The sequence below is a fragment of the Megalobrama amblycephala genome, linkage group LG6 (genome assembly GCF_018812025.1).
Source record: "Megalobrama amblycephala isolate DHTTF-2021 linkage group LG6, ASM1881202v1, whole genome shotgun sequence".
Lineage (NCBI taxonomy): Eukaryota > Metazoa > Chordata > Actinopteri > Cypriniformes > Xenocyprididae > Megalobrama > Megalobrama amblycephala.
The window spans coordinates 29527783-29554872 of record NC_063049.1 but is presented as its reverse complement, the minus strand read 5'-3'; the positions used below and the strand labels follow the sequence as shown (position 1 = coordinate 29554872).

The following is a 27090-nucleotide window of genomic DNA, read 5'->3' as shown; positions in this document are numbered from 1 at the left end:
CTGGACATCATATGACTGTTGAAAAACAGATGGAAAGATAAATGACTTTATCAAACAGCAAACAGGAAGTGATGCATTACCTGCTCTGCAGCAGCTCTGGGGCCAAAGACTGCTGCCGGCGCAGTGGAGCCTTACAGGCCTGGGAGGAAACCTCAGTGAAGGAGATCCTTTTCTTGATGGGCGGGTGGCTGAAGGTGTGAGCCCGGCGACGGAACTGTGGGGCATCTGGGTCGTCCTCAAGGTAACTGGGTGGAGTCCCAGGTGGGGAGTCACCAGGAGAGTCGCCCTGCAGGGTGAGCAGATAAGGAACCGGGTCAGCGAATTGGGCTCAACAAGACGATGACATTGCATTCAACATATGCCAGACAACTCAGCTTACCAATGAGTCAAACCTCAAATTCAACAATAATCCATCCCAGACAGAAACAAACAATTTACTGAGATATGGGTATATAACCTTCAAGTTTCAGACAAAGCAAAGCAAAACAACTAACCTGACACCAGCTACATCAAACTATTAATTCTTGACTCACCCAGCATTTTCCCTCTCCCCGTCCAGTCTCGTTCGCTTCCCCAGTCAGAAGTGGCTAGGCTGGCGGTACTGCACACACACTTTGTGATCTATTGTATGTTAATAGTCTGTGTCACAGAGCCACATCACACACACATGAGCCGTTGGAGGTAGCCTGCTGCACAATGGAGGTTTCTGGCTGCTGTTTACTGTGATGTCTATAGGAAGGGTCTCTCTCTGGTTCTCTTCCTCACTCTGTTTCCTGTCCTTGTGCTATGGCAGTTCCTGAACCCATGCTCTCCTGTGAGTCAGTACACAGCAGGGCCAGGAAACCAGCAACGGCTGCACAACGCTCTCTCCTTTCACTCACACAAACCCTGTCCACTTCCTTCAGCTGCCTACAGCTAAATTTGGGAAAAACAAATGATCCAAACAACATAATAGCTCTCTTGGCATGGTAATACAAGGGGAATGGGAGCCTTCACACAGCGCACGGTTTGATAAATTTGTGTCCAGCTGGTTAAAAGTAATTATTTAAATGACATAGAAAAAGAGAAGTTATTTCTGAGAAATAGTATTAGCATCAATTGTTTACAGATGCCACTTAGTTTGTTGTTTTGTTAAACAATGTAGCAAACTGTGGTTTGCACACATTTTGACCAATGAACCTCCATGAATATTCCAGTTTCTGATTTCTGAATAACGATTTAAAAATTTTTTTTTGCTTAACTTGCTTTAAAAAGCAAGTTGGGCAATATTTAATCAATTGAATATTTTAGAGCAGAGCATAACTTGATAAACAGATATTCACTACATAAACTTTATAATATTTTTAGGGCAGACACCCAAATAGTCGACTAATGGTTAGTCAACTAGAGGCTTAGTCGACCAAAATTTTTATTAGTCTGTTAGTCACAGAACAAAAAATCTATTGTAAAAGTCACGCAGTCCTTGAGGGACAGATCATCCTTGTGTTAATTACAGTATGTCGGGCAGGAAATCCAAACATTTGCCTATCATCTATCGACCTCAAATATGGCTTATCATTTGAAACATGCAAGTAGTAGGAATTTTACATGGCGCTCACACTAAAGCTAACCTAGATAAATGTGTGCAATTATTAGGCACATTTCCAAGTCTTTGTGCAGAGTGTGGAAGCTAAAGTATAGCCCGCTTACCGCATGACATGGAGGCGCCGGCGCGATCACTTGCATTTTTTCAGATAACAGTGGAAACAACTTACAAATACTCTGTCATTTTTGTTCATACAAGAAAGAGTAATACATCGTTCGAAACTGTAAACTACTACTTTTATTTGTGTAAACTCACAATAACAAGAAAATGTTGTGCCTTTGTAAAACAAAACAGGATGCGCTTTCTGCTGTCTTGGGCTCGCTGAACTGGAGTGCGTCACAAAAATGAACCAAAACTCAGTGTATAGGCTACTTGCCTCACAGACATTAGAAATATATCTATAGAAAGCTTGAAATGTCTACATTTAAATAAACCTATTCAAATCAAAAATAAATAATCTCTGCTTATCTCTCTACAGGCGCGTTCACTATACTGCGGAGATGGCGAGGCAACATTGTTAACTTCATCTTTGCAGCCAACGCTATCTCAGAAAACAGTTTAACAATAAACAATTAAAATGTCTCCTTGCTATTTTCCCTGACGCATTCATAATCATTAATCATAATCATTAATCATTAATCATAATCATTCATAATCATCATAAAGCACTGTTCGCCAGAGGAGAACTGGCCCCCCGACTAAGCCTGGTTTCTCCCAAGGTTTTTTTCTCCATTTAACACCTATTTGCCACCTGTTTGCCACCTGATGTCACCTGTTGGAGTTTGGGTTCCTTGCCGCTGTCGCCTTTGGCTTACTTAGTTGGGGACACTTGACATTTGACTTGATATTTGATATTCAACAGTATTCTTGACATTTATTCAACAGTGCTTTGATCTGCCTGCATTGACACTATTCTTTAAAAGCCAAATTATATACCAGTTATCACTGTAAAGCTGCTTTGACACAATCTGCATTGTAAAAAGCGCTACATAAATAAAGGTGACTTGACTTTTGCCAGTGCTTTGCAGCAAGCTTTATTTGTGCGCTTGCGCACGGAATAGGCTATATTGCGCTTATACTAAATGCTCATTATGGTTTAGTATTCTCCTCTGTATATAATTAAGTAATTAAATTAATATAAACATGCAATTAGTTAACTAAATGAATGACTAATAGTCGACTAGAAAAAAATATTTAGTCGGGGGCAGCCCTAATATTCATACATAAACGTTCCTGATTTTTTACTGGTTTTCCCTGACCTTGAGAACTCTGTATTTATTTTATTTTTGTTGATTATTTTATTCCATTCAATTAATTTTGCAACCACTTCTTTTAGTATACTTATTTGTCATCAATTAAATTTTTGTTCCACAGAAGAAAAATGTAATTTCGAACAACACTGAGTGTGAGTAAACGATAACAGAATTTTCATTTTTGGGTGAACGGTGCATTTAAATCAAACATTTTCAGTGTTTTAGACTCACTATAGGATAACTCTTTTGGAGCTACTGTATTTCTTAGAACTTATTCACAGTACATCCAGAACATGGAAGCGAGTTAAGAGCAAAGAATTGTTGGATTGTAGCATGTTACTGAGAGTTGGAGTTTAGGCATGAGAGAAGGTGCTCACATTGACAGTGCCTCTGAGGCCATGTGAGGACCCTGTGGGAAGGTAGAGCTGACTGATTTGTTTTCCATGAAGTCCAGAGACCCAAGCTTACCCTCACACACACCTCACATTTCACACCCCACCGAGACAGAGAGGTGGACAGGGTCAAAACAAGCCAACCCCAACAAGCGAGACCCCCTAATAAAACTGACAGGGCAGCTTCAATCAATTTACCAATGCTGATGCTGAAAAACATGTAGTGTATCATAACACAGCATTGGTATTATTTTCAGCATGTGGTGGTAATTGACACCACCAAGACATGCTTGCTGGCAGGAGCAGAACAGAGACGTGATTCTTGGCAGGGAGAGAACAAGAGCTGGGGCTAAAAAGAAAGATCCTGATATTCACGTGTTGTGTGATACTCACGCGGTCAAAACTTCCCATGCTGCCCAAACGCATTCGCATACGGTTGGCTCCCTAGGGAAGAAAGATAGCCACGAAATGAATCAACCTGTTTAAATGTCAGAATTTACATTTATACACACTTTAAATGAATAAAATAAAAATTCATGTCAATCATGTACAAAAGAAGATATTGTGAGGAATTTTTATGCTGCTCATTTACATTTAACAAAAGCAGATAGTGACCATCCAAAAAAGATCTTAATTTAAGTTAAATAAAGAAAGAAATTCATACAGGTTTGAAATAACATGATCGTAAGTAAATGATGACAGAAGTTTCCTTTTGTAGTGAACAGTTCCTTTAACTGAACACGCACGTCTAATGGAGAACTCAGGCTTAGCTGGTCTTTATTCTTACACATTAATATTGCTTTGTGAGTAAATACAGCAGATGGCTGAGTTATTATAGTAAACAAAGGTATTATTCATAGTACAAGGGTGGGGTAAATGGGTCAATCCCCATTCATAGACCAGTAAGAGATAGACGGGCAACACACACACACATACCCGTGAGATGATGTTCTCCAGGGAGCTTGTCAAAGAACTCCGGGCTTTGTTCTTCAACAGGTCCAGTTTATTGCGGCCCGCACTGGAGTTATCAGAGGTCAGAGTGCTGCTAGAAGCATTCTGCAGGAATACAAGTGAATAAGTGAGAATGAATGTGTATATACTATATTCCCAATAGTATTGGCCCCTCTAAATCATTGAATTCAGGTGGTCCAATCATTTCCATGGCCACAAGTGTATAAAATCAAGAACCTAGGCATGCAGACTGCTTCTACAAACATTTGTGAAAGACTGGGTCACTCTCAGGAGCTCAGTGAATTCAAGCATGGTACCGTGATAGGTTGCCACCTGTGCAATAAGTCCATTCGTGAAATTTCCTTTTCCTTATTATTCATGAAATTACTACTAAATATTCCACGGTCAACTGTTAGTGGTATCATAAAGTGGAAAAAATTGGGAACAACAGCAACTCAGCCATGAAGTGGTAGGCCATGTAAATTCACAGTGCGGGGTCAGTGCATGCTAAGGCGCACTGTGCGCAGAAGTCGCCAACTTTCAGTCAATAGCTACAGACCTCCAAACTTCGTGTGGCCTTCAGATTAGCTCAAAAACAGTTTCATGGAATGGGTTTCCATGGCCGAGCAGCTGCATCCAAGCCTTACATCACCAAGTGCAACGCAAAGTGTCGGATGCAGTGGTGTAAAGCACGCCGCCACTGGACTCTAGAGCAGTGGAGACGTGTTCTCTGGAGTGACGAATCATGCTTCTCTGTCTGGCAATCAAATGGATGAGTCTGGGTTTGGCAGTTGCCAGGAGAACGGTACTTGCCTGACTGCATTGTGCCAAGTGTAAATTTTGATGGAGGGGGGGATTATGGTGTGGGGTTGTTTTTCAGGGCTAGGCCCCTTAGTTCCAGTGAAATTAATTAGGAAAATGAATCTTAATGCTTCAGCATACCAAGATATTTTGGACAATTTCATGCTCCCAACTTTGTGGAACACCTTAACAACCTGATAGAACACCTTTGAGATGAATTAGAGCGGAGACTGCGAGCCAGGCCTTCTTGCCAACATCACTGCCTGACCTCACAAATGTGCTTCTAGAAGAATGGTCAAAAATTCCCATAAACACACTCCTAAACCTTGAGGAAAGCTTTCCCAGAAGAGATGAAGCTGTTATAGCCGCAAAGGGTGGGCCAACTCCATATTAAACCCTACAGATTAAGAATGGAATGTCATTTAAGTTCATGTGCACGTAAAGGCAGGCGTCCAAAAAATGTTGGCAATATGTATATAAAAAAACAGAAATATCTATGAAAAATATATGAAAAATTTTTTTTACATTTATTTAATCAAAAATACAGTAAAACAATACTATTATGAAATATTTTTTACAATTTAAAACAACCATTTTCTATTTAATTATCAGATATTGTTTGCTTAATATTTTTTGTGGAAAACACTTTCTTGGATGAATACAAAGTTTAAATAGAAAATTGACATAATTAAAACATTAACATTGTAAGTATCTTTACTTTCACTTTAATGTCACTTTGACTGTCAATTTAATTCATAAAATAAAATAATTATAATTTGTTTATATATACACACATAAAATTTTATTTTTTAATGATTATTATGATCTAATATACATTATCTAATAGCCAGACATCCTAGCTAAGTAGCATCAGCTGAAAACACGAGTTATAACGTGCACTAATGATTTGTTAACAATAAGACCAGGAATGAATTAAAAAAGTAAATGGGGATCAAACTGTCTTATTGATTTCATGTCGAATTTAAAAGCAGTTAGATGAGAGGAATGTTCACAGAGGTGATCTACTCTGAAAATGTACAGTGTCTTGCACATGTTCAGAAGGGTAGCTGCATTCATTCAGGAGCTTGGTTCTAATCTATAGCTATATTCTGATGACTCTTACAATCTGTCTTATCCAATTACAGGGAGGTCACAGTTTCATGACTCTGCAAGGCAGTGTGGGTGGGCAAAGTAAGTGGTGCATTTTTGTTGTTTGTGTAGTTTTGCTACCTGTGGGACCTCTCCAATATGAACATGAGATTTCTGCTTGGTCTCACACAACTGTCGGAGGTGAAGAATCACAAGCTCGTTTTCTTCATGATCGGATGCTGGCTTCATTTTCTAATGAGAAAATATAAACTAAATATTTAATAGAGAATTGGAATGAAATGATATTTAGTTACTTTGTTTGCAAAATATCTCCTGGTGTGCCTACCTGCACCCTTTCGAATATGTTGACCTGCTCGTTGTCGCTCAGTTGGGACAGGTACTTCTGAATGGCTAGTTTCGCCCTGGGAGGATACAAGCCTGGGACATTGAGAGAGACACACTGGAATATTGTGCTAAAACTGAGGCGAGTACATTGAGTGAGTTGATGGAAGCTGGTGGTTTTACCTTCTATTCTTTCACAGAGCTTGTGCAAGTCATGCATTGGACAATCCTCACACAGTTTGACTTGGTTCTTGGAGCTCTGCATAGCTGCTGCCGTGCTAAAGGCTTGTTTCAGGGTGAGCATTACTTCATCCACCTGAGAAAAAATTAAAAAGTAAGTTTCTTGGTCAAACTTAAGTTCTACACATGGCATCAATGTTGTCAATTACTTTGAAAAAATATATATATTAACTACACAAATAAAAAAAAATTATACAGTAATAGACTTACAATTAAAGTCTTTAGGCTAATCATACATGAGGATTTAAAAACAGAAATATGTATTTTTGATATAAAAGCGCACACATATTAATTGTTCATTAATAATAATAATAATAATAATAATAAAAATTGATTTGTGAAATTTGTTTATAGTTTAATGGCATTCCAGTTACCCTGGCTATATCCATGCAGAGAAAGAGGGAAAAAATGATTAAAATTGGTTTTTAAATTTTATCTTAGATAAAATTTCCACACAAATTACCTTCTGGTTATTCATTCTAATGCATATCATGTGCTTGTCATGGCCATGACATGAGTTGAAAGATCATATTATATCTTTGCACAGATAAATGTGTAAGTTGGTAACACGTGTTCAGCTCAAGAATTATGGTAACAGTTTTATATTTTAAACATTTATTTATGGTGCTGTACATTCAGTCAAAACATTTCATTTGTTTTTTGGTTTTTTTTTTTAGAAATCAAGGAAGTAGTCTACATTAAGATAATCAACAGCAAAGGATCCATATAGACCAAAAACAAGGAGAATCCTTAATGTTTGCATTACAGTACAAAGAGACCTTATCTGTACATCATGTGCAAAAACACAGGTCTAATCCTATTCATCCTCTGGGTGGCATTCAGTTGGCAGGGAAATCAGCGTACTAAAGGTAATGTCCACAAGACAGGCAAGGGAGAGTCATTGTTTCCATTGTACCTTAGGATGAATAATTAATCAGTGTGGTGACAACAGGTGCTGCAAGCAGGTCAGGACTCACCAGAGACTCGCTAGCGCACTGGAACACGTAACACACATATTGGGCTGGGCCAGACTCCACCACATCCCGACAAATAAAGCCAAAGTGATCTGTCTGTTTAACACCCTGCGGGCACAGAGAATGACATCCATAAAGGACAAACAAACATACAAAATTCTGGGCCAAAACAGAAAATTCTAGATGCACCTGGCAGAAAACGGAACTCGAAAATACTTTTTGAAAATTATTTATTTCTTATTTTAAATTAGCTTATTTTTGCATAATTGTATTAATATTAGACTTTTAAATGAAATTCAATATTTTTAATGATACAGAATTTATAAAACTTAATGATACACATCGGATTTCTTTCTCAACTCTTTCCATTCACTTAAGACATCACCGACTGTGTTTACAAGAATACTTGCAGAGACTGGTATTTTGACATCATTTTGTGTGTATGTGTCCTTTCAAGTGCATGGAGATGCAAAAGAGGAATCAATTTGCTAAATGAAACACGCCTCTCTATGTGCGCACCATTCGCAGATGTGTGTGGATGTGATGAGATAACCATGCACGAGTACCGAATTGATGGTGGAACTTAGCAATTAATAGAACAGTGTAAAAATTCACTTCATAAAACAAATTATTCTAGCTCTGAAATCTGATTGGATGAACCATGTTTGAAAGAGTGATTGCACATCAATTGAATTTTATATGAATGCACCACCTTGTTGGTATTATTGGTACACATCATTTTTATCATATTTCTGTTGCTGTCATTTTATGAAACCAATAAGCACTTAAGGATGTGCATTACAATGATTTTACCATAATAATATTAATAATACTGATGTATATAGGTGTATATGTCATTCTTCTTTCTAATGAACACAGTCGGATAAATATTAATAAATATCCTGACGCGTCCAAGCTTTATAATGGCAGTGAACGGGGCCATTGAGTTTGAAGCTCAAGAAAGTGCTTCCATCCATTATAAAGGAAAAATATCCATATTTAACAAGTAAAATATCTAGCTTCCACCAGACCGCCTTCCGTATTCAACTTATGAAGAAAATGTAACTGCCGCGACGTCGTATATGTTTCTTCGTAAGTTGAATATGAAAAGCGGTCTGGTGGAAGCTAGATATTTTAAGTCAGGATATTTAATAATATAACTCCAATTGTGTTCATCAGAAAGAAGAAAGTCATATACACCTAGGATGGGTGAGAGGGTGAGTAAAGCTTGGGGTTAAAGTGAACTAATATTTTAATAATGAATAAAATCACTGTAATTCATGACCTTGAGTGACTTATTGCCTTAATATTCAGATCACTGTTCTGACATGCAAAACATGCACTTTTAACTTAAAGGTGCCCTAGATTCAAAAATTGAATTTACCTCAGCATAGTTAAATAACAAGAGTTCAGTACATGGAAATGACATACAGTGAGTCTCAAACTCCATTGTTTCCTCCTTCTTATATAAATCTCATTTGTTTAAACGACCTCCGAGGAACAGGTGAATCTCAACATAACACCTACTGTTACGTAACAGTCGGGGTGTACGCCCCCAATATTTGCATATGCCAGCCCATGTTCCCAACATTGTGAAAGGCATTACACAAGGGCAGGACGTCTGGATGTGCACAGCTGAATCATCAGACTAGGTAAGCAAGCAAGGACAATAGCAAAAAATGGCAGATGGAGCAATAATAACTGACATAATCCATGATATCATGATATTTTTAGTGATGTTTGTAAATTGTCTTTCTAAATGTTTCGTTAGCATGTTGCTAATGTACTGTTAAATGTGGTTAAAGTTACCATCGTTTCTTACTGTATTCACGGAGACAAGACTGTCGTTATTTTCATTTTTTAAACACTTGCAGTCTGTATAATTCATAAACAACTTCATTCTTTATAAATCTCTCCAACAGTGTAGCATTAGCCGTTAGCCACGGAACACTATCAAACTCATTCAGAATCAAATGTAAACATCCAAATAAATACTATACTTACGCGATTAGACATGTAGCATGACAAACACTTTGTAAAGATCCATTTTGAGGGTTATATTAGCTGTGTAAACTTTGTTTATGGTGTTTAAGGCAAGCGCGAGCTCTTGGGGTGTGGAGCACGAGATTTAAAGGGGCTGCGTACCCCGAATCGGCGCATTTATAATGATAGGCAGTTAAAAAAATTAATAAAAAAAAAATTATGGGGTATTTTGAGCTGAAACTTCACAGACACATTCAGGGGACACCTAAGACTTATATTACATCTTTTGAAAAGACATAGACGACAGTAAGAAATATGTCAGTGTTTGAAAGGTCTTTTTATGAGGACATCAATATATGACAAAGAAAAATATAAATATTCTAAATAACATACAAAAATCTGGTACAAAACCTCATGTCAGTTGCTTGGTACTTGTTTTGAATAGCACTGTGAGACGGCATATGGTGACATTAAATATGAGACGTAGAAAGAGATTATCTCTAAAACCAAACAAACCTAATCCTTTTACACACAGACCTGTGAACAGGACGAGATGTCCTTAAAATTCTTCTCCAGAACCACAGTTTTGGTGTCAGGGCTGATGAGATTCACTTCAAACCGTCCAACCTGCACAAAAGAGCCGTTTGTTAGTATATTTTGCTTAGTGAGAAGGAAGCACCAAGAATGAAAACACAAATATCATGCTAAATGTCTGATAACTGATAACTCTGCACACAGTGTTTTTTGAGAGCTGTATTTGCATCAAAAAAATCCTACTTAACACCAAAGTCATAGAGGCCGCAAGTGATTTCTTAACCAAATGACCACAGAGACACCTTTCCCTAAAAACTGTTTAAAGGGAAACGTGCGACTGCATGAGGTCATGCATGTTAATTAGCAAGATTTTGCACTATGCCTTTTAAAAAGACATTTGCATGCGTAGGCCTGTTTTAAAGGTTAAAGGGACAGTTGACCCCCCCAAAAAAATGGAGCAAAAGAGAAAATATTTTAGTGTTTCTTTGTTCATAAAATGAAAATCAGTGGGGTCCAAAGTTATTTTAAACTCCAACAACCCTCTATGCACACACACATGGAAATGGAATCACTATAGTAAGTTGTGATGTGGACTTCCCTATTCTCATAGAATCAAGACAATTATTAAAAATGTATAGTTATTGTCCTTGGTGTTAATAGGACTTCAAACATTGGTGAGTGAAATCTAACAATATATCAGCCAATGGCTAATGGCGAACATCATTTATTCACAGTGTAGATGGTTGTCCAATAACTTTTATTGTATGGACAAAAACAGTTGAAAGACTCATTAATGTCTTTTCTGTAACGAGCAAATGATAAAAAATTAATTTTCATTTTTGAATCATCTGTAAAGGTTCATGAAATCACAGACTAAAAGTCTGCACGAAATACCTGGAACAGCATTGTGCGATTCTTGTCAGCATCAGACGGCTGCACGTTATTGGGCGCGCTAGCATGTCTCCTACGTGTTGACCCCTTCCCCGCCTCTCTGGGTTTTTTCTGCAGGCCGCCTGCCAGGCTATTACAGCGTGTACGAATCTCCTGCTGCTCCCCAAAACCAGAGTCCTCCAAAATGCACTCAGGAAAGGCCCCTCGCAGGCTGCCTGTACTGGAGGAGCTAGTCAGTTTCCCATTGCCTAACTCAGACAGCTCTTCCTCAATTGAGCTGGGTTCTGCCTCAGGTTCGTCAACTTCGCAGAGGGAGGAGCTTAAAGGGTCATCACCCATGATGAACTCTACGGGGGCCTCGGTGGAGCTACGCTGGCCATTGAGGAGCCGCAGACGCTTGCGTTCAATCTCGTGTTGGCGAAATTTGTCAATGCAGTCGTCAATTAGAGTGGAAGGGGCTTTCTTGTGGTTGACAGTCACTTTTCCACAGTAAAGTACTTCGAACTTCTGGGAGTTGTAGAAAGACTCGTCACTCTCTTGCTTGGGCTTGCTTTCTTCCTTAAGTGCAGCCTTGGACACCTGTCTAATGCTGCTAATAACCTCAGGCACCTGGGGAACAGGGTAAGACATTAGATCAACCATAAAAATACTAAATCAACACAATGAAAGGCAAACAAGGATAAAACTTCCATAAAAAGGCTCAGTGGTTACATTAAACTTTTGCAGGGAGACATGCAGGTTGCATAACTAAATAGGTTCAGCCCCTCAGGAGCTAGTAATACAAAAGCCAAGGCAGACTGACGATATCAGAAAGAAACAGCTGAGGAACCTGAGTGTACATTAAAGAAGCCAAATGGATATAAATCTATCAGAGAAACCTCTTCTCTGGTATCTGATACTACTATTAATCGTTTAGAATGAAACCTGTAGCTAAGAAAACAGATCTCTGTTTTTATATGCCTGAACATCAGTAAGAATCTTGAAACTAGGTGCAAGAGAATAAGTTTAATTATAACATTGGTTAAAATGTTATGGTCAAAATGGTCAAAAACGCTATACATATCCACACAAAATACTCTGAAATCCCTAATTTTATCTTCAAGTATTAAAGATTTTCTTTTCCAGGAACTCATGTTTTAAACAGCTGAGAATCTAATGTTAAAAAAAACAAAACAATCTGGGCAGATTCACAAAATGTAAGATAAATTCTAAGAAGTTTGTAAGAATGTTCAGTAAGTACAGTTCTTGAAAAATATAAATTCTCAGATGTTTCACATTTTACATAATAAGCACATCTTAAGAAAATTTAAGTTTTATGAAACGTTGGAGGCTATCTTATCTTTAAGGTGTTATTAAAGGATCAGTTCACTTTCAAATAAAGTGGACTAATCCATTAATGCTGTTTTTAAAGAAAGAATTTAAGTTCCTGAAAATAATTTAAGTTTTGTCTTTAAAACAATCTTGAAAAAAAAAAAGATTAGAACATTTTAAAGAACACAAAAGAAAAAGAAAAAACATTCCACTGTTCTATTTAACAGTGTAGTTAAATGGAACTACACCGTTAAGCCTGTTTTGTGAATCAAACACCTGAATTTTGCTGAAACGCCATTTTTGGAAACCTTGAGATTTGAATTAGCAGTTTGATTAGGCTCCTCACAGAAAGGCATGGGACAATAAAGAAACTGTGATTTACAGCAGCATGGGTTTCGACACCAGCAGCATTTACATAATACTCATAAAACAACCCATGCAGAGTCAGAAATCATGCAAAGAGTGTCCTTTGTAACGCTTAATTTAATTTATTATGGGAAATAAAATATTTAATTTTACAAATTAAAACATGACATTAATTGCATTCCATAGCTTTATTACATTTAGTCACAGCTGTGATCGAAAGAATCTTTCATGACTCATGTCCCTATTAGGGCTGGGCGATATATCGCATGCGATTGTCACGCGCATTTCGTCAGTAAAGCCCTGATTACCGTTAAATTGCCATCACCTGCTTTCAAATGGAGCGGCATTTAATAGACAGAACCGTAGATCACTGACAAGCTACGCAATATCGCGTTCATATCGCAGATGAATCGCCTTCGATAATGAACGCGATATTGCGTAGCTTGTCAGTGATCTGACCGGTTTTACTGATGAAATGCGCGTGACAATCGCATGCGATATATATCGCCCAGCCCTAGTCCCTATACCATTGATACTCAAATCTGCATTCATGGTTTAAAACTGGTATATTAACTGGTTGCAAATGTCAGATAAACCTCAAAATATATTACGCCTGTGATCTCTTGTGCCGTGCTTGACTTAGAAATGTTCTGCCTTGTCTCTCAGGCTCAAGTGTATACAAGGTTATGGCAACGTTAAATAGAACTGATTTATATCAGCAAGACACGTCTTGTTTGGGAGAATACAAAAAGGAGTCTGGTGACAGAATTGGGCCTGGTGCCAGCTAGACTCAGAGGTGAAACGAAATGAAGCTCCACAGACTTTAAACAGACACTAGGCCAACTCAGACTAGACTGGAAAAGCATGCTTGGCTGGCCTGATCTAGATGACTACCATAAGCCTGGTATGAGATTCAGTTCTGAACTGACTCAACATAAACAGTAAATCCCTGAAGTTACGTTCAGGGGTAACAAACAGAAGTAGAGAAAATGATGTTCTAACAAGAATCTGCTTTAAAAAAAAAAAAAAAAAAAGTTTCAGGCATGGTATAAACAAAGGTTTGAGTTTCCTTGAATCAAAGCAAGACACGCCAAGCTCTGAGACACAATAGCATGTTGCACAGTGCACAGAGTGCAAAGCAGTAGTGTGAACAAGAATACTGTCGATATAAACAAATCTTCCAAGAACTAAAGCCCTGTAATGGCCACAGAGTGCTTGCTGCATAAAAATACAAGGCGCCATAACAAGGTCACATGGATTACTTGTTCAAGGCAGTAATAGAGAGCAAGTCAAACACAACAGCAGGCTGTGCACACCGGTCTATCACTTGCAAAGATAAACATTGGTATGCTTCACAAATGTGCTGAAACCCATGAAAACTTTCACATTAGAGGCAGACATCTGCAAAGAACATTTGACTTATTGCTTTCCCAAGTCACTGGCACAACTACACCCATAATATAAATCATTTTTTTATTGGCTATCAGGTACAACAAACACCGAACCCACCATATTAAACTTCAGCTCATAACTCTATATAATATGTGGCTTGTTGAGAAGAGGTGTGCTATTGCTTTTTGAAGCTATCAGACTTATAATTTTTGCCTGGTGTGCAAAAACCATTGAAGGAGGGACCTGGGTTATATATAGAACCATAATATCATAGAGACTTGAGGCTGGGAAAGTAACCATCCAGAAAACCTTATAAACCACATTAAAGTCCACTCAGAATGCCTTAGCAACCGCATAGCAACGCCCTGGCAACCACCCAGAACAGTTTAGCAGCAAGTTCTGCATGGGTACATTTTCTTTACTTTGCAATTGGTTTTATGCAATTGTTGCAGGCACTTCACGAGTGAGTCAGGAGTAAAATATAAAGACAATTAAGACCTCTGTGGTCCACTACACGTCCGTCAGTAAATATAGCTCAGTTTAATGCAAACATTTCTTTAAAACCCCGAGGCTAACTTGTGGAAAATCACGGTCCAGCTGAGAGAAAAGGCTCCTTGAGATCAGGAGGAAAAGCAAACAATCATTCAGGCAATCGTCTGCTGCAATGGGCTGCCTGTGTTAACAGCACAAAGGGTGTGGCTGCATGTTTTTAACTGACAAATGACTTATTTCCTAGGAACACTCACAGTTTTCCAAAAAGTCTCTAACTACCTAGTTTAACCAGCCTGAATAATCTGCAAAAAGCAGATTTTTAAATCCGATACTGAAAAGGCAATGCATACTAGTGCTGTTTTTAGGCCCAGCATACAAGAAAAAGAGCAATGAAACCATTCACCTGCAGCAAACTTCATTCAATGACCTCTCCAGGCATCAGTGACAGTGTTTTAAACCCATAAATGGTCTGAATTATTCAATTGCAAGATGATGCTAGACCCCCTTTAAGTCTAATAAATTATTTGCACTGAAACATGTGAGGATGAAAGGAGGAGGGTGCGAATTACAAAAGCTGTAAAAAAAAAAAAAGTTTATAATATTTTATTAGTTTTCTCTCCATCTGTACAAACAGAAAAATCCTTGTTATTGCAATAGATGACAATATAAAACTTAAGTTTATAGTTTAAGTTTATAGTATATTTTTGAAGCATTTTGGTGTTTATAAATTTGGTGTTTATAGAACTTGGTTTCATTTGCTGTAACCAAATGCAAATACATTTTTAAGTGCAGATAATTGTTCAAATACTTTTTGAGGCCACAGTGTATGACTAAAGCTTTAACATGTATGACACAGAGGTTTGAGACCAGATGAGGAATTTACACCTCTTTGATTTATGCATCAAAGCTGTAGGATGAAAAATTGTTTAAACGGAGCATTCAAAGAAGCTGTGATGAGAAATTCTTATACTTTTCATTAAAATTGATGAAATTCAAATCAACTGATTAGTGCATAATGCATATAACCTCCTAATTCACAAGGTTATCACTATTTTTGCTTTCAATCACGATTTGAAGAATGTTTAAAATTTGATCAATGTGCTGCCATGACCTTTTGTTTAAAGGGTGTGTAGGAATGCTTAAGAATGCCGTTTAAAAACTAAGATATAAAATAAACCACACTGGAGGCGTCTCAGGAAATTACCAGTCAACCCACATAAAACTATAGTGAAAACAGAGAAAAGAGCACTGAAAGATGATGAAACTGCACATTAAAAATATATATTTTTAATATTTCATTTCAAGTACACAAGGTAACCTTGACAGCCCTAAAACTATACTGCACAAAATCCTTTTATTTTTCAACATTTTTTAGCGAACCCCCAGCACCCTCAAGTTTGAAAATTCCTTACTTAAAATCCACATTAAAATATTGATCAACCATAGGTATGACTTTGCTTTCTCTACAGTACCAAAACACAATGCACTAGAAAAGGACACTCATGTCACCGGTCACTTCTTGTACTGGATGCAGATTGGCATGACGTGAGTCATTCTAATTATGGGTACCAGGAAGACCAACTACAGGGTATTCAGAGCAGCTGGATAAAGTGGGACACTGTACCATATTCCAAAACTCTGACTTGCAGGTCTAAGTGGGTTATTATATCCTGTGCAACATTGCTTTTACTTCATACTTTGATGACTGCTCCAAACTTCAAAACAAATAGCCTCATCTTGAACTGAATAAACTATGAACAAAATGCATCAGAAGGACCCCAGACGTTTTTTTCTTGCCCACAGCATAAACACACAGTCGCTTAATCACAGATAATGCTTTCCTTTCACTTCTATCAGTGTAATGAGCCCAGGCATCTGAGTGCACACAGTATATCATTATAAAAAGAAGCATAACCTTACTTTGTTGCCCTTACACTGGGTGGGCTATTCCACGCTGAAGGTGGAGTTATAAATAAGGGACCAGTGGGTTCCCCCACAGCCTTAAAAGTTGAACTATGTCACTCCACAGGCATCTGGAAAGGATTGATCGGGCAGCATTAGGACTAGGAGATCTTTATTTGCTGAAATGCCAGCCGAGTCAGTCTCAGAACACTGGAGAGACACAGTAGCACTTCGAAATGAGCCAGCAGCCATCTTAAGATGTGAGCAAAGACACATTCCTCATGGACTATCTAACACATGTTGCCATTTTCTTGCATAATGCATGACGGTGATGTATGTATGTTGCTTCTGGAGCTCAACATGCACTCACAAGTGGACCAACACCAGGAAGAGAAACTTTCCCTTTCTCACATTCACTTCTGAGTACTTTTACCTTTGAGAATGTACACCAATAGTATAAATAGCATAAATAATGTGGCAAGTGCAAAGAAAATGATTTCTTTTCAACTGAAATTCACAGAGAAACAAAGAGATATACACTACTGACAATGCAAGAGTCAAGCACTCTGTAAAGTCTACTCCAGCACATCCCAAAGACTTTCAATGAATTTAAGGTCTGGACTTAAAGGTGCCAATTCAGGTGTGAAAATGATTCTTCATGCTCCCTCCCAACCATTCTTTCACAATTTGAGCCAGGTGAATCTGGACATTGTCATACTGGAATATCGCCACGTTGTGTCTTCCTACACAGTTGTTCAAATAAATGAAAAGCTATACACTCCATCAATTAGGGTTAGAAGAACTGTTGCCAAAAATATAACATGCTAGAAACATAATAATCACTGCAATAATGATCTAATCATTGACTCTTAAGCATTTGCCATTTTGCCAATTTAAATCCAAACAGTGACTTTTTTTGGCCAGGAAGTATACTTAAAAATAGGTAAATGCATAGCAAATCACTGCACATATGTTCTAATTCATGTTTCACTCACAACAACAAAGTGCATTATCCAGGCTTCTCAAATATAGCTCAGCAGCAGAATAACATTAGGGTTACATTACAACTAATCCCTAATCAATACTATGGAACAGACAACTCAGATGTAACTACAGTGCATCATGGCTATTATTGTTGTTTCAAGGCATCATGACAGAGAGCAGAGGAGCGGGTGGGGGTATTTCAATATTCTAAGTGTGTATTGTCAAGCTGATCTGATTAATCCTTCCTCCGCGTGTGCCAGGAGAGATCTGACCTGTCTTTACATGATGCCCTGTAAATCTAATTCCTCTGGCGCAACGGTGCCCTACATACTGGCATTTATCCAACTGACAAAGACCTGTCAATCATACAGCAGACTAAACGTCAGGGTGCATTGTCACTGGCATTGTAAAAGTTTAGCATGATCCATTATCTCTGATGAAAAGGGGGACAAAGAAAAGTTGTTTATATATATATATATATACATACACAAACGACAAGTTGTTTAGTGTGAGCAATACACCATAGTAACAACAGACCCAATATTTAAGAATATAACCATTTAAGTTGAAAAGGTGGTAATATCGGTAAAATAAATAAATATAAATAAAAATTATGGTCAAATGATGCCATTTATTCATATACCAAAAAGAACTGATAACCAGTCCTACAATCCAATCCCCTGGAAGGGTTAATCGAATATCTGTAAAAATAATTTATATAATTAATGATATTAGGTCATACATAACCATTTAAGTTGAAAAGGTGTTAATATTGGAATAAATAAAAATTATGGCCGAATGATGCCATTTATTCATATACCGATAACCAGTCTACCTCTAATCCAATCCCCAAAAAGGGTTAATTGAATATCTGTAAAGATAATTAACAAAATGAGGTCAATATTTAATTGACCTCATATTTAAGAATATAACTATTTAAGTTGAAAAGGTGGTAATACCAGTAAAATAAATAAATAAAATTATGGTCAAATGATGCCATATATTCATATACCAAATTATGGCCGAATGATGCCATTTATTCATATACCGATAACCAGTCTACCTCTAATCCAATCCCCAAAAAGGGTTAATTGAATATCTGTAAAGATAATTAACAAAATGAGGTCATTTAACAATACACCCCATATTTAAGAATATAACTATTTAAGTTGAAAAGGTGGTAATACCAGTAAAATAAATAAATAAAATTATGGTCGAATGATGCCATATATTCATATACCAAAAAGAACCGATAACCAGTCTACCTCTAATCAAATCCCCTGAAAGCATTAATTGAATATTCTGTAAAAATAATTAACATAATTAATGACATTAGGTCATACATAACAATTTAAGTTGAAAAGGTGTTAATATTGGAATAAATAAATAAAAATTATGGTCGAATGATGCCATTTATTCATATACTGAAAAGAACCGATAGTCCTCTAATCCAATCATCTGAAAGGGTCAATTGAATATCTATCAAAATAATTAACAAAATGAGGTCATTTAACAATACACCCAATATTTAAGAATATAACCATTTAAGTTGAAAAGGTGGTAATATCAGTCAAATAAAAATAAAAATTATGGTCAAATGATGCCATTTATTCATATATCAAAAAGAACCGATAACCAGTCTACCTCTAATCAAATCCCCTGAAAGCATTAATTGAATATTCTGTAAAAACAATTAACATAATTAATGACATTAGGTCATACATAACCATTTAACTTGAAAAGGTGTTAATACTGGAATAAATAAATAAAAATTATGCCATTTATTCATATACCAAAAAGAACCGATAACCAGTCTACCTCTAATCCAATCCCCTGAAAGCATTAATTGAATATTCTGTAAAAATAATTAACATAATTAATGACATTAGGTCATATATAACCATTTAACTTGAAAAGGTGTTAATACTGGAATAAATAAATAAAAATTATGCCATTTATTCATACACCAAAAAGAACCGATAACCAGTCTTCCTCTAATCCGAACCCCAGAAATTGTTGATTCATAAACTATAACCACTGTGCCCTAGAGCAACACATTAAACAGATAAAACACTGAACAACTGAATTAGTAAGTGGCCAAACGTACCTGATTTGGATCACATGCTTTGAACACATGGCATGCCATCTCAGACTCTGGGTTCTCTGGTTGACTTCTGATAAGGTAGGCAAAATAAGACAGGTCATGACTATTGTGGATAAACCTGGATATAAACTGTGCTTTGTGCTCGAATATGAACACGGACGGGTTGCTGCTGTTTGCGGGCACGCAGCGGATCAGAGTGGGAGAGAGACACAGCTGAACTTCTCTGGCCTGTGCGGGACCGGACTCGTTCTTCTCACTTTTCCTCCGGATCTCCGCCACCAGCCACGGCAGCATGGGCAGCGTGGTTCGCCTGTCCAGAGACGACCAGCCCATGTAACAGAGCGCAAACCTCTTCTCTGCCTTTTGATTACTGTCATTATTATTATTATTCCCTTTGCCATCCTGTCCCTCCATCTCTCCAAGGGCTCCGGGACAAAGACTTTAGTTGCTTTGTGCAACAACTCTATGCCTTTATACCACTAAATGCCTAACTACATACATGCATCGGTCAGTATTATGTGAAAGCAGCTGGAAACATCTCCTGGCGCGTTAATGGTAGCCTACATGGATCTCTCACGCTTTAGTCAAAAGTGCGCAAGGATCGTGTGTCCTGAGGAGCTTATAAGCTACAATAATACTGGCTTTTAAGATGCACCGAGGCTTTTATTCCAAGGTCAGTTCACTGTTTAAAAATAAAAAAACATCCACTCGAAGGGTTTGACGGCTAAAAAAAATCCATATATGAAGTTAAACGATTTGCTTTAGTGTATCAATAGTACACAACTGCTTGAAGGAAGCGCGTCTTATTCCTGCAGATTTCTCGAGTCCCGACGCCTCAGATTGTGGACGACGCCGCGGACAAACGCCTCATGTGTGAAGTTGCAGATCAGCTGGAGTCCTTTAAAGTCACTGCACATCACTTTTTAGTCGCTATTGTGTCATTTATCGGCGTTGGAGAACAGAGAGTGCTGTTGTTCCAGGAGGAGTGGCCGCAGCAGCCATATGAGAGGCGTTCTCTTGAACGCGAGCGCGCGCCTGTGTGTGTGTTTGTGTGTGTGTATAAGTGTGGATCTCTGGCTCCCCTGCTTCTTCAGGAAACACACGGCAATGGCCTGATTGAGGAAAGCAAGTGAACTTTATTCATGCTTCGGATATTTAAATAATTGAACTCTTTAGAGCTAGACCTAGTTGTCACACTTATTACTCCCCTGGAAATTTTATACTTTTGAAAGTCAGTCTCTTTAGGCTACAAAAAAGTTATTATACATCATTGTTGCCCCAGGGACTGACATATTGGGCCAACATGCCCCAGTTGTGAATATTGATATATAAAACTTTGTCCTGAGGGCACAGTTCAACGTTTTGGTTATGATGTCAGTGTGGTTTTAGTGTGTGCACTTGTTTATCAAACACAAACATGATTATATTACATTTTTAATATTAAGAACACAATTAACTGAAACATAATTGTATCAGGTTTTTTAAATTAGCCCTTGTCGCAACATCTTGTTACAACCAGCCCTAGTCTCGCCCTATATAATATAGGCCTACTAATTTTATTAAATGTCCAGAATATGTCCAAAAGATAGACCAATATAATCCACACTACAAGCTGAGTCAAGAGACTTTACTGTGGACAAAGCATTCTTCACATTTCTAGTAAATAAAGGGTGAGGTTCAGGGTGTGTTTAGGGTGAACATAGGCCTACTTGTAAAATTCAATGTGAATCAAACGTATCCATATAAATGAAGATTCATACGAACACCTATTTGTTAATAGTATTAAGTAATGATTTTTCCAGTATAGTGAATTGGATACAAATCACATAAGAAGGCTACTGATAGGTTTGAAACATGAAACTGTTTTGCACAAAAATGATACACTAAATAGCGCCCTCTGCTGTCTCTCAAAGCTATACGGAATTCGATGATATATGCCACTGTGGTCATATCGGAATCAAATACTAACATACTGCATACTATGTAGTAGACCTATACAGTGTAAACTGTCTACCCTTCATTTCAAAGATAGCGGTTGAATTCGAAATAGTATGTTTTTCCATACTTCTCTTACTATTTCTGCCATTTATTTAATACTATACACTATAGAAATAGTAGAATAGCCTACTGTAGAAATAGTAATAGTATACTAGTAGTATGCTATTCATAAGTACACAGCCTGGATGCTGCCATCATCAGCTCTTAGTTAAGGAGAAATATAATGAACTGTTATGATTTTATTTAATTAGAAAATACTTCTACTTTGTAATGGCCATTAAAGTCAATATTATTATTATTGCAGAACGTATACATACATCAAGATCTGGGAAATGAAGCATGGTTGTATGTCTTACAGTGAACAATCATAATGACAAAAACAGAAAACATAAATATAATGGATTTGCGTACCTCAAAGTATGGAATTATATACACAGAAAAAGAAGAAAAGCACAAATTCTTTGAATGAATCATCATAATGCATTAAAAAATGTGCACTTTTTTTGTTATTTATAAGTCTAAGAAATGAAAGAGTTAAGAGTTAAATTCAGTAACAAAAAGAGGAAAACATAAAGGAGATTTAAGCCATTTTTGCTTGTGAATGAAGAGATTTGCATACAGGATTAAGAAATTAACAACATATTCAAGGGACAGCCACTTTGGGTTTTCATAATAAAAAATAAAAAAAACTCTGAGGATGAAGGTGTGGGTCACATTTGTAGGGCTAAAAATATAAGAACCAAAATGTATTGGTTATATTATAATCACAAAATAAATGGGCAGCTGTTTCTTCAACAAAACCACAAAATGAGTGAGTTTCTTCAACATATGAATATTTAGAAATGGACCATTTAACAGGATAGATTTTATGGAGAATTTTATAATGAATTTCCTTAACCTTGTTGGATATACACAATTTACTTGGCAAAAGCCAGGCCTTTCCATTTACATTTGCTACAAAGGAACCCCAATAGGCATAAAACAGCTGTGAAAGTCTTTTTTTCCCTTGTGACGTATATCCAAGTGAAACGGCTTCTCGAACAAGAACAAATGTAGGGTGGGGACTTGATTTTGTCCATCGGGAATTGATTGGATCGTTGTGGTTTGCTATTGCTGCGATCTCGAGTGACAGGTAGGTTGTCCCGCCCTTGCGCCAGTAAACACGTCATCAGAGAAGGGAAAAGATGTCATTGCAAGAGGGAAGGGAAGATATTTTGATCAAAGATTACAGCGTACATGAAACAAAACAAAACAAAAAAAAAATTATTACAGATAAATCATTTATAATAAATACTCAAGCTGGAGAACAATCACTTCAGTGTAGGATACAGTATCCTGTGCGGTGTGCATAAGTTCTTACGTTTAAATCTAATGATTGACAAATGTGTACCTTTTATTTAATATAAAGATTTAATTTTACACACTAAAATTAAATATTTTAAATTACATTTTCTTTTCTATCACAATCTCAAGACCCATGTGAAACACTGAACACCTAAATTGCATAGTTTTCATTTATGTTTCATGAATGGGTTAGCTGGGTGAATTAAAAATTGAAAACATTTTTAAAGAGTTCTCTCATGCTACTATTACTGCCTTTGAGTGCTGACCAAGTTCCCAACTTAAAACAAGATGCTAAATAAGAAGCACCACTCCCAGATGAATATGAGATACATGTAAATATAACCCGTCAGAGACACTCTGTAGCCCATCATCACATATTGCCTGTAAGAGTTTCTGTCTAGGTAGAGGTTTCAGGCCTTCAGAAAGTATTCAGGCCCAATGGATTATTTCTCTCTGCTGTGTTGCAAGGTCACATTCAAACATATTTAAATGTGATCTTTCAGCCAAGACAAAAACAGCAGATCAGAAGACAATGAAGCTGCCAAAATTAGATTTTTGAAAAAGTCAAAAAAAAAATTAAAAAGGTAGTGCAGAGACACTACAAAAATCTGGTCATCCTAACGATTTTTTTGCCAAAAACCAAATCCAACACCATCCCTACTGTTAAGCATTGTGATGCAATGTGATTGTGATGTTAAGCAGGTGCAATACATTAAAAAAAAACTATAAACAAAACATTGGTTCAGTGAATACTTTTATTGAAAAATATTAGGAGAAATGAATGTCCTTGAACATCAACTCATAAGCATTATTTGTTATTTGAAAGGGGAAAAGAGGATTAATTAATGCTCCTAAAGGCACTGAAGACAATTATGAAGCACAATATTAATGACAAATGGAAATTTATGACAATCCATAGGGTATCTAACACAATACATTATTTATTAAGATAAAACAGGAATTTAAACGGCAGCTACTGTAACGGTAGGACATGTCTTTATTCAGTGCTGACAAAATGATTAAACTGTTAAATACTATTTAGTCAAAGACAGAATGGTTCAGAATCACTGCCTCAAAAAAATCACATGCAGAAAAATATTAAACAGTCTCTAAAACGGAGGCCATTTCCTTGAACTGCCTGTAGAAGTTCTGAGGGACAAAATAATAGAAAGATAATTATGAATTGCAGTAGTTCAGACACTTCAGATGGTTTAAAACGAAATTAGGAAAATACATAATTCCATACCTGGAACTGTTGTACTGTCATCTCAAAGGATTTATATGATACCTCCCCTGATGTGTCTGCAATTTTCATTAAAACGGAGATGAACGAAGAGTTGAGGGATCGGCAGGTATCTGAGCTCACTGCCATTCCAAGCTTCCACTGGATATCTATAAGCTAAGAGTGAAGAAGCTTTGATATCAACAACCTGAGAGAGAATAGCGGCTGACCAATAGCGACATGGTAAACAAGAATCATGTGACACACCTGTCCAATACTAGCCATTGTCAGGACCTCCTGATGTGCATGTAGAAGAGCACCATGCTCAGTCCAAAACTGGTGCACCAACTGTAGGTTTGGTTTGGACCATTTACTGCTGCATTCAGTCAGTTTACTGACCAAGACATCTGCACTGAGATTGCTCTTTGCAGCTAACCTGTTTTAATAAATATTTATCATAAATTTAATCGCAAAAGACACCAATCAAACAAGCAAAATCGACATGTTCCAAAAATGTGTATACACACAGGGTTTGAAATAAGCCCGTTTTAATTCACAGGCATTTACATCAATGACGTTTTGTCCTTTGAAAGATAATACTGTACCTGAAATAGTATGATAGCAGTTTTATAATATCTTGAACAGCTTTCTGATCAAGGTTTATCCCAGCTCTTTGAAATTTCTGAGTTAGAGAAATACATAGACATAAAAAGCAAGTACATGCATGTTCAATTTACAATATATTGATAGGGATGTAATTTTCATGAGCTTACATCACAGGTTTCAATCAAATCTACTGCCTTGTTCTGATCCTGAAGGTGAACCAGGATCGCCTGAAGCTGGAAAATTAAAAGATCAGCAGTCTGAATTAACATTCAATACCACATCCAGAAAATAACTTGATGTTAATATGTCAATATGAACTGTTGCAAATTTTTAAGCTCAAACTTGTAATGTTTTTCTTCCCATTGTACATGACCACACAATGTAATGACAAATCTTACCGTTTCTGCAAACAAGTCTGTGGGGAGTTTTTCAATTTTTTCAACCACACCATCCACACCTGCAATAAAACATGCAAAATGTAATCAGAATGATATAATTTATTAATGCTAGGTTATATCAATTAATGGCTGTGTATTTATACTTGTGGCATTTTGTTCTGTGTAAAGTAAAAGATAAAAGGCACCCAGTATTATACAGTATAAGTTATATCAAAAATATATATTGATACAAAGTATTATATTCATACATGTATATAAGGTTAAAGGATTTGTTCACTTTCAAATTAAAATTTCCTGATAATTTACTCACCCCCGTGTCATCCAAGATGTTCATGTCTTTCTTTCTTCAGTCGAAAAGAAATTAAGGTTTTTGATGAAAACATTCCAGGATTTTTCTCCATATAGTGTACTTCAATGGACCCCAAACGGTTGAAGGTCAAAATTACAGTTTTAGTGCAGCTTCAAAACATTCTACACGATCCCAGACGAGAAATAAGGGTCTTATCTAGAGAAACCATCACTTATTTTCTGAAAAAAAATAATTATATACATTTTATATTTAATTATATAAATTTTAACAGTAAATGCTCATCTTGAACTAACTCTCTTCTTCTCTATTTGAATTCCGGCAGTGTAGACACTGCTAAGTGTATTACTGCCCTCCACAGGTTAAAGTTTGAACTAATTGTTATATACTTGCACTAGCATATTGTATATGACAATTTAGTTCAAACTTTGACCTGAGGAGGGCAGTAATACACTTAGCAGTGTCTACACTAGCCTGACTACGTCAGACTTCCTACTTCCGCTCAATTTCATTTCGCTTCTGTACTCAGTCTGATACAGCGTCAGAGCTGTCTGAGACACGGGATGCAAACTTCGGGATGCATTAACTTCGCATAATCTGCAAAAGTCGTTTACAGCCATGTTCACTCCGGTATTTCGCTCACATCATCATGTGTTTACAACAGGTTTACAGTGGAAATTCAATCATAGATTTGAGTTCGATGCATGATGTCTGTGCTTCGATGCGGCTGTACAGGCGGATAACATACGTCATAACTAAACGTATCTGATTGGCTTACGGGTAACCAATGATTTTAAACTTCAGACAAGCGTCCCCTAGCGAGAGAGAAAACACTTCTCTATTATGCCATTCCAGACTCTGTCTACGAAGCAAAGTGAAGTAGCAGAGTCTGGTATTACCAGGCTATGTCTACACTGCCGGAATTCAAATAGAGAAGAAGAAGAAGAGAGTTAGTTCAAGATGAGCATTTATTGTTAAAATGTATACAATTTTTTATTTTTTATTTTTATTTTATTTTTATTTTATTTTTTAGAAAATGAGCGATGGTTTCTTTAGCTAAGACCCTTATTTCTCGTCTGAGATCGCTGTAAACTGTAATTTTGACCTTCAACTGTTTGGGCTCCATTGAAGTCCACTATATGGAGAAAAATCCTGGAATGTTTTCATCAAAAACCTTAATTTCTTTTCGACTTTCTTTTTGAACAAAGAAAGACATGAACATCTTGGATGACATGGGGGTGAGGACATTTTAATTTGAAAGTGAATTAATCCTTTAATTTTGCCATGTTTAGTTTAATTAGAGCACAGAACGTGAACAAACACAAATTGCTGCTCTTTAAATTTGCAAGAAAATAGTAAAACATGCTACTTACCAGTTGACAGCTCCAGTCCTAACATCTTCGTCAACTATCGGGCTATTTATTATCTATTTAACATTCAGCAATATGTTAAAAAAGACGAGTCTTGGCGGTGTTGTGTCAAAGCATAGATTAATTATTTTTCTGTAAAGAGGAGAGTTCCAGTCCGGAAGTGATGGCTTCCATTGAGATTTTATTTCAAAATAATAGCACGACTGTTGGGAAGCGGGCTACTTATCTGTTAGTGTAATAAAGAAAGTCTCTCTAAAGG

At 36.9% G+C, this 27090-nt stretch overlaps 2 protein-coding genes across 5 annotated transcripts in view; both read right to left on the bottom strand.

The window, feature by feature from the left end:
* tbc1d4 (TBC1 domain family, member 4) overlaps positions 1–20102 on the bottom strand; it is a 40285-nt gene extending 20183 nt beyond the window's left edge. For 3 of the 4 annotated variants that reach the window (XM_048193805.1, XM_048193806.1, XM_048193807.1), the window contains exons 1-10: positions 19590–20102; positions 11039–11644; positions 10148–10237; positions 7631–7735; positions 6597–6729; positions 6418–6509; positions 6213–6323; positions 4167–4286; positions 3624–3674; positions 81–286 (exon numbers count right to left, since the gene is read on the bottom strand). In XM_048193805.1, coding sequence (XP_048049762.1) covers positions 81–286; positions 3624–3674; positions 4167–4286; positions 6213–6323; positions 6418–6509; positions 6597–6729; positions 7631–7735; positions 10148–10237; positions 11039–11644; positions 19590–20000 — 1925 coding nt within the window. In that variant the 5' untranslated portion in view covers positions 20001–20102. Of the gene's footprint in view, positions 1–80; positions 287–533; positions 2199–3623; positions 3675–4166; positions 4287–6212; positions 6324–6417; positions 6510–6596; positions 6730–7630; positions 7736–10147; positions 10238–11038; positions 11645–19589 lie in introns of those variants that run through there. The other variant, XM_048193808.1, reaches the window with a different exon arrangement.
* A 3563-nt stretch (positions 20103–23665) lies between these two features.
* On the bottom strand, positions 23666–27020 carry commd6 (COMM domain containing 6). The gene is made up of 7 exons (XM_048193811.1): positions 26835–27020; positions 25155–25213; positions 24924–24989; positions 24756–24832; positions 24418–24586; positions 24175–24327; positions 23666–24077 (listed from the first exon to the last, which is right to left on the bottom strand). The coding sequence occupies exons 1-7, from the start codon at positions 26857–26859 to the stop codon at positions 24027–24029; spliced, it is 600 nt and encodes a 199-aa protein (XP_048049768.1). The 5' UTR covers positions 26860–27020; the 3' UTR covers positions 23666–24026.
* Positions 27021–27090: the final 70 nt, after the last annotated feature.

What these genes read in the sequence shown, in the direction of transcription:
- commd6 (XM_048193811.1), bottom strand. Translation starts at nt 26,859, where the DNA reads ATGTTAGGACTGGAGCTGTCAACTG. An exon ending in AGGACTGGAGCTGTCAACTG is followed by an intron (nt 25,214 to 26,834) that starts GTAAGTAGCATG and finishes GTTTTATTGCAG; the next exon opens with GTGTGGATGGTGTGGTTGAA. An exon ending in TGACAGTACAACAGTTCCAG is followed by an intron (nt 24,078 to 24,174) that starts GTATGGAATTAT and finishes TTTGTCCCTCAG; the next exon opens with AACTTCTACAGGCAGTTCAA.